The 12,788-nt window shown below is 41.8% G+C and overlaps 1 protein-coding gene across 10 annotated transcripts in view; it reads right to left on the reverse strand.

Annotated features, from left to right (window-relative positions):
• Positions 1-12,788, reverse strand: part of rapgef1b (Rap guanine nucleotide exchange factor (GEF) 1b) — a 203,660-nt gene that overhangs the window by 67,144 nt on the left and 123,728 nt on the right. For all 10 annotated transcript variants that reach the window (XR_011588156.1, XM_070863848.1, XM_070863841.1 and 7 more), the window contains exon 10: positions 2,763-2,965. Coding sequence is in view for 9 of the 10 variants with exons in the window: in XM_070863848.1 (XP_070719949.1) it covers positions 2,763-2,965 (203 nt within the window). In the remaining variant the exon portion in view is untranslated. The remainder of the gene's footprint in view (positions 1-2,762; positions 2,966-12,788) is intronic.

Genomic DNA, 12,788 nt, shown 5'->3' on the forward strand with positions numbered 1-12,788 from the left:
TGTCAAGCCTGCCAAAAGGATTACCATTAGCCGTTTCTACTCTAAGCAGCAACTAAATATCAATTCTAAGTTTTCAAATAATTTCAAAATAAATTGCAACTTTCCAAGAAAGTCAAAAATCCTACCACAAATCAACAATATTCGTCTTTGAAGGTGCAAAGGAAACTGAACGCTCATCAGACTAAGCATCCCAAAAATAATCCAATTACATATTCACTTCAAACTATGTTGTTGGATTCAAATACTCCCTTGTGGCATATAATCAGGTCATGAGAAACGTTGTATGTTATGGTAATGAAGTACCATTCACCATCTAAATGTAATCCTTTTAGTGGTGTCATTAACAGCAAAGGACAGCTACCAATACCACTCAGTGATTGATTAGCAAATGCTTTTACACAAGGCAGAACTCATCCTCACAAGCTGTCTTTTCCATCCTCAAGCTCTCCAGTTGTGAAACACGATCTTACAAACACCTCAACCATCGACTCAACTCTGAAGTCTGGACCATTTCTAGTATCTTATTTACAACAGCACAAAACTACAAAGGCAGCAATACTGGTATAACCCTGCACATGCTCACCAACAAAAACCTGCCATGTTGCTTTGATAGCGTCACCCCAAAACCACTATTTTAGGTTTAACCTCAGATGGTTTGAATCCCAATGTTTTGCCACGATAAACATATGCACAACAGAAAAAGGAATACATCCAGGTTTAGGCAATTGTACATAATGTGACACAATGACAGTTACGGAGATTGAGATCAGTGAATCTATTGACAGACTAGCAAACAGTCCAAAAAGGTGGCTCCACTGTGTAAACAAGACTAGGGAAGGAACAAATATAATGAAGTGGATTGCTAAAAGCAATTTACATCTATAGATTTAGAAAATAAAAGTATAAGCGGGGGCATTAATACTTTATAGCGAACGGCATATTTTCAGAACACTTGGACAGCTGATGGTTGTATCAGTTGTTTCCTTGAAAAAGGAAGGAGGTCACAGATTGACCCATTGCTTGTAATTCATGCAGGGAGGTCCTTCTGCGACTGAAGAGGGTATTAGTGAGGCCGCACCTGGAGTACTGCGTGCAGTTTTGGTCACCTTACTTAAGGAAGGATATACTAGCTTTGGAGGGGGTACAGAGAAGATTCACTAGGCTGATTCCGGAGATGAGGGGGTTACCTTATGATGATAGATTGAGTAGACTGGGTCTTTACTCGTTGGAGTTCAGAAGGATGAGGGGTGATCTTATAGAAACATTTAAAATAATGAAAGGGATAGACAAGATAGAGGCAGAGAGGTTGTTTCCACTGGTCGTGGAGACTAGAACTAGGGGGCACAGCCTCAAAATACAGAGGAGCCAATTTAAAACCGAGTTGAGAAGGACTTTCTTCTCCCAGAGGGTTGTGAATCTGTGGAATTCTCTGCCCAAGGAAGCAGTTGAGGCTAGCTCATTGAATGTATTCAAGTCACAGATAGATAGATTTTTAACCAATAAGGGAATTAAGGGTTACGGGGAGCGGGCGGGTAAGTGGAGTTGAGCCCACGGCCAGATCAGCCATGATCTTGTTGAATGGCGGAGCAGGCTCGAGGGGCTAGATGGCCTTCTTATGTTCTTATGTTCTTAAAATTTAAAGTGCTCAGATATGATCACTTGTGAATTGTATTACAATCACAAGAGTTACAATGACATTGGCAGTCTTGTGTCTCTAAGCATGAAATAAAAATTACAAAACCCTTCATAAATAAACAATCTATAATTTCACAACTTGTATTTAAAGTAATGCAAAAGGAATACATTTATTTAGGTATAAGCATATGGTGGCCGAAATGAATTCAAGATTTCCTTTGCACCTTCTTTGCCAAACCCTAAACTGGTTTGCTTTATGTTCAATAAATAGATATCAGATCTAACATCACTGTGGGCCTTGCAGCAAAACCAAAACTAACAATACTGAGCATCAATCTGCCAACCATCAAGAGCACCCTTAAATATCACAGTGGCAAAATGGGCAGTGGAAATTAGGAGTATGACATTAATGAACTATGAAAGCTGAATAGATCAAGAATGATTGAGCCTTTAGCAGTTTTGAAGACTTTGAACCACTAGTTTAAACAAACACTTTATTTTGTGCCAAAAAAGATGGGCACACTAAATTTAATTTGTACAGGGCCTAGCATGTGGTGAAAGACAGAATCACAAAGTATTAAGCAATGATATTACTTACCAAAGTCTGCAATGCACTGCAATCAACCATATACCTACAAATTCCAGGTTCAGCGTTTAACTGACTACAGTAAGCTCAAAAAATAGATTCTGATTTATTTTCTTGCCTGGAAATATTGCCCCTTCACCCAACCACACTTCCACCTCCCCCCGCATGTCTGAATATGGGCCCAGCCAAATAGTACAATCCTTTTTGAGAAATTAAGGTAAGCTGTTACAAGAAATGACTGCAAAACAAAATGCATTAGCAATTAAAAAGTATATTTAGTACAGTGCATATTTAAATCAATTCCATCCAATAACCATATAAATATCACCACAAAAATTGAGACAGTGGATGATAAAAGCTGTGCCAAGCTTTTTAAAATGGAAACATGTACATTAGCTAGAGCCCACTGAAGTGATTCCTTCCCATCAGTTACACTCCTCTCCACCCACTCCCCGAATCTCAGGTTTACAAGCCTTGTAACTGAACCCCCGACATCAAGGCATTTATGCATCCCTGGCAAAGACAATAAAGTCAAACTCACCAGCTGCCTTTGTTTGGGTGGGAGAGCTGGAGGAGGCAGAATCTCGAGAGACGAATCAGTGCTGCTGAAGGAGTCATTGAATCCGTAGACTTCCTGAAACCGTTTGTTTCGCTGCTCATAAATATGCTCATTCTGGGGTGTCTGGTAAAAAACGTGAGGCTGCGGCTCAGAATAATCCTCCACAAACTGCATGTATGCAAGAACTAAAAATTTGGGGAGGGAGGAAAAGGAGAAAAGAAACAAATCAGCAAGTTGTATTAAGATGGATTTGCCAGTGTCTTCGGTGATAATGGGAACTCTGCAGCACAGTAGTTAGACAGCGCAAAGGCTGAGATCAATGTGATTAATTGCTTAGGTTCCTAGGTAAGGCTTTCCACATTGAAAAAACATCCTACAACGACAAGATAGCACAGGAAGTGGGGAGGTAAAGCGAGGGAAGAAAAGGGAGGGAGGGATAGGTGGAGAAATCTCAGCTGTTGTTACAGCAAAGTTACCCGGGGACTAATTTGTGCACGCACCTTCTTGACTGAACAAAAATGACCTTCTCTTCGATTTTCTTTTGCTTTTAAAACTAAATGTGGGATAAAATACCTGCTAATATTTGGGAGGGAGGATAGATAAATAAAGCAAAGTCCTTGTGATACACCGCAAGCCTGTCAGCATCGGACGGAAACACAAATGGTTGATTACTGAACTTGGCAACTTTTACCCAAAGCACTTTACAGCCAATGAAGTACTTTTGCAGTACACTCACCATTGTAATGTAGGACTCTCACTCGAATCAGAAATCCATAGGTTCAGATCCACTGCAGGGTTTGAGTACATTATTTAGGCTAACACTGTGGTGCAATAGTGAGTGCGTACTGCATGGCTGGAACTCCCATCTTTTACATCTCAAAATAAGACATTAAACTAAGATCCTGTCTGCCTGCAAAAGATCCCATGAAACTATGTAGAGCTGGAGTGTGCTCCTGGCTGACATTAATCCTTCAACTAACGTCACCAAAAAAATAGAAAGACTTGCATTTATATAGCGCCTTTCACGACCACCGGACATCTCAAAGTGCTTTACAGCCAATTAAGTACTTTTGGAGTGTAGCCACTGTTGTAATGTGGGAAACGCGGCAGCCAATTTGCGCACAGCAAGCTCCCACAGACATCAATGTAATAATGACCAGATAATCTGTTTTTTTTTAGTTATGTTGATTGAGGGATAAATATTGGCCAGGACACCGGGGAGAACACCCCTGTTTTTCTTCGAAATTATCCCATGGGATCGTTTACATCCACCTGAGAGCAGGCGGGACCTCGCTTTAACGTCTCATCCGAAAGACGGCACCTCCGACAGTGCAGCACTCCCTCACTGGAGTGCCAGCCTAGAATTTTTGCACTCAAAACAGATTACCATTTATTTCACAAGCTGTCTGTGCAAACTGGCTACTGCATTTACCTACAACAGTGACTACACTTCAAAAGTAATTCATTGCCTGTGAATTGCTTTAATGTCCTGCAATTGGCCATACTGAAAACTGCAGCAATGACTATGGCTGCAACTTGTAAGAGAATTATCAAATTTGCATTTTATTCTTGAAAACATTAAAGAGGCTATATAAATATAGGAACATAGGAATTGCTAGACGAACAAAGACCAAAGTCAGTCTAGTTCGCCTTCAACTATCCTTTGTTGCATGATCCAATGATAATACAGTTGTTGATTAATCATAACAATCAAGCTCCATCAATTAGTCTACAACAGAAGCAGACATAACAAGGGGAAAAACCCCAGTGGTGCAGCGCTTTGGGAATGATGGGTTCCAAGTCATCGATTCCTCCCGAGCATGCTATACTTACCATGTCTCAAATTACTCATATGGTATCCCAAAATATTTTCTGAAAGAAATCTATCTAATTTGCATTTGAATGAATCATTACTATCTGCTTCTACCATCTCCCGAGGGGGTATGTTTCACAGATTTACCGCTTGCTCACTGAAATAATGTTTCTGCAGATTAGTTTTGAATTTACCCTCTCTCCAAGCACAAGGCCGTGTCCTCGAGTTCTACTATTCAGAACAAGATGAAACAGTTAGTCATAATCTACATTATCTAGTCCCTTTAGAATTAGACCGTGGGCTTTGCTGTAGTCCCCTCTGTGGATTATTAGTTTAGGGACCACATATCACAAAAATCAATGTTCCATTCTACAAAAAGTGAACATTTTGCAGAAACTTACATTAGAAAATAGGCAGAAATCTCATCCAAACCCAGGTGACGTAATTGCGAGTTATTTAAATGACCAATCCCAACTGCTGTATGTGTCAGTACCGCAAATCAGCCAGATCTCTGTACTAGAACGATTAGAGTCAGTGACTGCATGCACCGAAACAATGGCGCGCTGCTTCCATGTAGTAGCGGGAGCCAAAGGCAACATCATTTATTTTTTGGACTATAGCTGGATAAAATTTTTCACGAGAACTAGGGGAGCTAAAATTAGAGAATGCCATCGAAAATTTAGATCTGGAGCTGGTTATTTGCACCAGAAAGACTCGCAACAATCCCACATTCAACTGGATATCACTGGCAGTGTTACACGCATTTCAGTGATAAATCCAAGATCAACAGAGCCAAGAAGCAAGAGAAAGGGAAAATCAGAACTATGAACGTGAATCCACGTGATTTTACAGTATTTCCTATGAAACTGTGCAAACCTACAAATGTTTATATCGAACTTTCGTTCCTTAGTTCAATGGTTATGCTGTTTGACACGTTCCATTTCGTGGGCCAGCTTCAGCCCCATATACTTATTTGTGTGTAGACTGACTGACTCTAAACTTCTCACTCTGGTCATAATATGCACAAACACAGCAAAAAAGGCTTTTTTGACCTAGGGACAGTCGGTGGGGCTGATTAGAATGTCCCTTTTATCATTCCTTCGCAGCCATTGCAGAACCAGTACAGAAAGAGGAGAGGAGTGAAGCCACCAAACTTCGACTGCTTTGCTCAAAGACGACAGGCCCCAAGAACTGCGAAGGCTTCCCATCTTCTTCCAGAGAAGGACAAGAACATTGTGGAGAGACACAGCCAAAAGAGCTGGAGGGGGGCTGGTACAACGTGATACTAAAACTGGTTAGCTGCTCCTTGCAGCAGAAACCCGCAATGATGAGGCAATCCTGTTGCATATCAGTGGACAAGATCTTGTTGCCCTTGAAGCAAGGTATCATCCTTAGCTGCTACCAGAGCTACACCAGATTTCTGACCAGAAAGGAGCAGGAAGACTCTCCAGAAGGCAACTTCTATCAGACAGGAGATAGGCACTTGTGATAGTGATGGAGGGCAAGATTGTAAAGAACAGTGAAGTTCTTGGAAAGACAAAGCTGAACAGTTTGGCGAAGAAATGAATTTTTGAGAAAGAGTGTATCGATGATGCTTCTTATAAAATGTATAATCTTAAACGTAGCATGCAGAAATCTTCTTTCCTGAAATTTGTCAGATGATCACAGTAATGAGTGATATCTTGTTTTTGTAGAAGATCTTGCAACAGAAGTAGTTGAGGAGGCAGTCAGAGATTTGCTTTCAGAAACAAGCACATGCGAGACCGATACAGCCATTGATACCAGCATGGATCCTGGAGCCAAAATTCCTGTCAGAGGTTTGCATTTAAGACTCGATTGCAGACCCTTGTACCATGCTGCTCTGGCACTGAAGCATTTAATGAAAGAGAAGTCTGGTGTCGTCCCTCCGATGAGATGACTATCAACTGCCAAGAAATTAACTCTGGATGTGGCAAAGAATTTGGTATCAGATGAGATTTTTAATTTCCTGGCATGGACAACGGGATCATCATCATCATAGGCAGTCCCTCGGAATCGAGGAAGACTTGCTTCCACTCCTGAAGTGAGTTCTTTTGTGGCTGAACAGTCCAATACGAGAGCCACAGACTCTGACACAGGTGGGACAGATAGTCATTGAGGGAAGGGGTGGGTGGGACTGGTTTGCCGCACGCTCTTCCAGCTGCCTGCGCTTGATTTCTGCATGCTCTCGGCGTTGAGACTCGAGGTGCTCAGCGCCCTCTCAGATGCACTTCCGCCACTTAGGGTGATCTTGGGCCAATGACTCCCAGGTGTCGGTGGGGATGTTGCACTTCATCAGGGAGGCTTTAAGGGTGTCCTTGTAGCATTTCCGCTGCCCACCTTTGGCTCGTTTGCCGTGAAAGAGCTGAGTAGAGCACTTGCTTTGGGAGTCTCGTGTCTGGCATGCGGATTATGTGGCCTGCCCAGCGGAGCTGATCGAGAGTGGTCAGTGCTTCAATGTTGGGGATGTTAGCCTGAATGAGGATGCTAATGTTGGTGCACCTGTCCTCCCAGGGGATTTGTAGGATCTTGCAGAGACATCGTTGGTGATATTTCTCTAGCAACTTGGTGTCTACTGTACATCGTCCATGTCTCTGAGCTTCTGATAAACTCACAGGTAGCAGTAGATATCAGCAGCTACAAGATTATTTGCGTTTGCCAAGACATCATGAATCTAGGATTGAAAGGGAGCAGGCTCATACCAAAGCTTTGGCCATGTCCGTCAGTCACATGACTGGCTCAGCACAGTTGATCAGCCTTCTGAATGATCTTGGGCACTGCTCTTCAAATTCTCAAATACTAGAACATGACAACACTAGATGAGCTTCAGATTCAACGAGGTGAGCAGTATATCCTACCCAATATCAAGCCCAACGTACACAACACAACGCAAGCTCGAGGAACAGCACCTCATCTTTCGTTTACAGCCTTCTGGACTCAACATAGAGTTCAACAATTTCAGACCTAAATCTCTGCCCACATTTTGCTCGGATATATTTTTTCTGTATTTCCCATGGCAGCTGATAATTATCCTACCATTCACACACTATCTAAACTGATCTTTTTCGAACTTCTGCTACAGTATTACTATCTCAAGTCAGCCCATCATCCCTTTTGTCTCTCAAATCTCACCTGTCTTCCACCCTGTCACAGACCTTTGGTTCTTTCCTCCCCTCCCCCTTTCAGTGCTCCTTAAGAGTTTGTTCATTTCGAACATTCGCCAGTTCTGACGAAGGGTCATCGACCCGAAACATTAACTCTGCTTCACTCCACAGATGCTGCCTGACCCACTGAGATTTCTGGCATTTTCTATTTTTATTTCAGATTCCAGCATCCGCAGTATTTTGCTTTTGTACACACAAACACTGGCTTCCAACAATGATTTCGGAGAGGAGACATTGCGAGGAAAAGGCACAACTCACAATACAAATGGCATACTAATTCAAAGGGATGTCAACTGCAACGAAACAATCAGAACTACCTACCTTGAAGAAAATGAAAAAAGATCCCCACAATCATTGACTTGTATAGCGTAAGTCAAAGGAAAGGCCCACTGCCGTTCAATGAGGGGATACGATTAGAGCTTGAAAATCACATGTATATCCAAGATACAGCACACAACTAGGAGTGTGTACTTCCTCAGAAAGTTGCCAGAGATGAACAATGATGTCTTGCCAGGATGGACTGGTTTCAATACCCTGCTACAGAAAACTTCAATCCCGCCCAATCAAACACTGGCTACCTTCCAGTCATCGATGCCAGCCCTACTGAGCTTAGTACAATGCACACGATCTTGCAACAAAGTGTTGATATTGCCGACAAGCTCAAACTGGATAAGATTGCCGTGGTAATGGACCAGGCAATTTACGCAAAAGCCCAGGAGATTCGTTGGACGAATACTCTCTTCATACAGAAACTTATTCTTCGCATGGGGGAGTTTCATATGCAATGGCATTCATAGCTTGCATCAGGAAAAGATTCGCAGATGCCAGTCTTCAAGACATTGTCATCGAATCTGAACGAGTTGTGGCAGGTTTTGTCAAAGGTGATGTAAGCGGCCATTACAACAGAAGATAGTGTGTGAAGCTCTACAGAGATTGAGATGGCAGGCTTACACGGCCACTCTACCAGAAGAGCAAGACCATGGATACATAGAAACATAGAAAATAGGTGCAGGAGTAGGCCATTCGGCCCTTCGAGCCTGCACCACAATTCAATGAGTTCATGGCTGAACATGCAACTTCAGTACCCCCTTCCTGCTTTCTCGCCATACTCCTTGATCCCCCTAGTAGTAAGGACGACATCTAACTCCTTTTTGAATATATTTAGTGAATTGATCTCAACAACTTTCTATGGTAGAGAATTCCACAGGTTCACCACTCTCTGGGTGAAGAAGTTTCTCCTCATCTCGGTCCTAAATGGCTTACCCCTTATCCTTAGACTGTGACCCCTGGTTCTGGACTTCCCCAACATTGGGAACATTCTTCCTGCATCTAACCTGTCTAGTCCCGTCAGAATTTTAAACATTTCTATGAGATCCTCTCTCATTCTTCTGAACTCCAGTGAATACAAGCTCAGTTGATCCAGTCTTTCTTGATATGTCAGTCCCGCCATTCCGGGAATCAGTCTGGTGAACCTTCGCTGTACTCCCTCAATAGCAAGAATGTCCTTCCTCAAGTTAAGAGACCAAAACTGTACACAATACTCCAGGTGTGGCATCACCAAGGCCCTGTATAACTGTAGTAACACTTACCTGCCCCTGTACTCAAATCCCCTCGCTATGAAGGCCAACATGCCATTTGCTTTCTTAACTGCCTGCTGTACCTGCATGCCAACCTTCAATGACTGATGTACCATGACACCCAGGTCTCGTTGCACCTCCCCTTTTCCTAATCTGTCACCATTCAGATAATAGTCTGTGTCTCTGTTTTTACCACCAAAGTGGATAACCTCACATTTATCCACATTATACTTCATCTGCCATGCATTTGCCCACTCACCTAACCTATCCAAGTCACTCTGCAGCCTCATAGCATTCTCCTCGCAGCTCACACTGCCACCCAACTTAGTGTCATCCGCAAATTTGGAGATACTACATTTAATCCCCTCGTCTAAATCATTAATGTACAATGTAAACAGTTGGGGCCCCAGCACAGAACCTTGCGGTACCCCACAAGTCACTGCCTGCCATTCTGAAAAGTACCCATTTACTTCTACTCTTTGCTTCCTGTCTGACAACCAGTTCTCAATCCACGTCAGCACACTACCCCCAATCCCATGTGCTTTAACTTTGCACATTAATCTCTTGTGTGGGACCTTGTCGAAAGCCTTCTGAAAGTCCAAATACACATCATCAACTGGTTCTCCCCTATCCATTCTACTGGAAACATCCTCAAAAAATTCCAGAAGATTTGTCAAGCATGCTTTCCCCCTCACAAATCCATGCTGACTTGGACCCATTATGTCACCACTTTCCAAATGCGCTGTTATGACATCCTTAATAATTGATTCCATCATTTTGCCCACTATCGATGTCAGGCTGACCGGTCTATAATTCCCTGTTTTCTCTCTCCATCCTTTTTTAAAAGTGGGGTTACATTGTGATGTATGACAATGTGCCCGGCATGTGATGTGAGATCTTGCAGTTGATCTTCAGACTGATTTCCTCAATGATGATTTCGATGACATCCTCAACTCAGATTCCAGACACTCATCAGTCGCTACAAGAAGTTTGCTAGCAAGAGAAACAACCTAACATTTCAGTACTGGAACAGTTATGGTTGAAAAATTGCTGCTATTTATCAAAGCAACCAGATCTATTTTGTTTTTTCAGTATTACTATCTTTAAAAAAAAAATCAATACTATTACTTGTATTATTATAATTATATGGTTGACAAATGAGTGCGGGTGTCAGTCTGAAATGTCAGTGTGTATGAAATAAATGGTTGCTATGGTAGATTTCTTTCTTAGCAACGGGTATGATAACAAAACTTACTGCACCATATGATGTGTCCAGACCTCAAATGTTGTCGGTGATGCTTCTTTTTTTTACCAATTCTTACATTTATCCATGCTTAAAATTTAGCAGGAGCACTGATATATCACCGTTGCTAGGGAAAAGTCCATAGCAACCATTTTTATGTTTTTCTTTGTTTTTGGCCATTTCTCAGTAACACTCAATTTTCAGACTTGGGAACATTTCCTTTTTGCTTCAGATACACATGTTTAACATATTTAGCATGGTTCTAGGTACTTCCCACTCAGAGACTACAGAACTAAAAATCTAAGCAAGAAAACAGGCTTCGGCCCACAGTCTAAATCCTAAAAACAGCAATCAAATCGCCTCTCAACTTTCTCTATTCTAGTGAGCATATGCCTGATTTACATAATCACTCACTGTAATCCAATCCCTTCTGACTGCTCTCCTACATCCTTTCAATAGCTGCAGTATCCTCTCTGTACGGAGACGACCAGATCTGTACAGTGTGGTCGCAACAATGAATTATAAAGTGGCAGGATTGCCTACCATTTCCAGTTCAGTATTGACCATTTAATACATCCCACCCGAGTTGCGTTACTCAATTCATAGCTTCATTCATAGCTTCGCCGCTCACATCTCTTTCATTTTCCACATGCATTTTTTTCTTTCCATTTAAATAATAGTCCTTTCCCAGATTTTTGTGTCCCAATGTGAAATACTTTGCACTTCTCTGCATTGAAATTTACTTGTCTGGCTAATTCACAAGTATATTCAAATCCTCCTGGAGCTTACCCCATTCAGTGTTGGGAGTCTGCCAACTTCATTAGCTTTGTACCATCTGCAAATTTAGTCATCGGGCTTGTGACTCCGAGCTCCAGGTCATTTATGAAGCTGTTAAAGAAAAGCGGTCCCAAAACAGACCCCCGTAGAACCCACTGGTGACATTCTCCCATGCTGATGGCAATCGATCTACCACCATCCTCTGGGTTCTGTTGGTAACCACTTATGTAACCATTGTAATATATTTCCACTGATTCACATTTTCTTTATTTTCAGTATCAGCCTTTCTAGAGTAAAGGTATCAAAGGCCTTACTGAAATCCAAGTACACCACATTCACTGCCTTGCCCCTATAGAGCTCCTTTGTCACACAAAGAAAACCACCAAGTTAGATTGACAAGACCTTCCATTCACAAACCCATATTTGCTATCTTTTATGATTATTTCTATCCAGAGGCTTATTTTTAATAAGGGTTTCCATAACTTTATTCACAATAGACAGCAAACTCACTGGTCTGTAGTTTCTTGGGTTACTTTTGCAAAAAAAAAATTAGAGTAACATCTGCCTTTCTCTCCAGTATTTGGTGATTTGCGGCATTCTTCCTGCAAAATGCACCCTCATTTCCTTAAGGATCCTTGGATTATCCGGCCCAAGATGTATTTACCTTAAGGTTGCACAGATGTTCAGCAACCATGCAAGTATTTCTAATTATCCAGAAAGCAATAAGCAGGATTTGTAGTAGATTTTAAAAAGTGCATTACAGGAGGAAATACTCAAGATCAGGCAACATCTGTGGAGAAACAGCAGTCAGTCGACATTTCAGGTCTAAGACCGTTCCTCAGTCCCGAAGTAGTTCCAATTCTCTACAGATGCTGCCTGACCTGCTGAGTATTTACAGTTTTCTCTTTTATTATTTTCAGATTCCCAGCATCTGCAGTATTCTGCTTTATGCATTATAGGAGAGTTGCACTGCATGGAGGGTGGCTCGTGTGGATTCTCTAAAGCGGAGGGAATTATAAGCAGCAAAGTTTATACAAGAACATCAGTCAAATGATTACGGTTACCACATGATAGGCAACTAATTTTATAGAATTTAGAATTCATCAATTATTTAATTCCAATGACTGCATTTTGCAGTGGGGGCCATTTGCAGCCTGTTTACCTTCATCTATGGGTCTTAGCAGACTTGTTACTCTATGCTTTTAGGGTCTCCATTTGCAATCATCGTGGCTATCAAATGTCAACTGAACTGATATTAAATGAAGCTCTATTCCTTCTTGGTCGCCAACAAAGTAAGGCTGGGGAATGTTATTAGGAAGCAACGTTATCTGAGCTTCAAAATAGCAAGTAAAAGTGCTCTATTAAAATACAGATATTTATTAGTACTGGACCACTGCAATAACTTTTTTTCCCTTC

This window comes from Pristiophorus japonicus, chromosome 20, assembly GCF_044704955.1.
Source record: "Pristiophorus japonicus isolate sPriJap1 chromosome 20, sPriJap1.hap1, whole genome shotgun sequence".
In the NCBI taxonomy this organism is placed as follows: Eukaryota; Metazoa; Chordata; class Chondrichthyes; family Pristiophoridae; genus Pristiophorus; species Pristiophorus japonicus.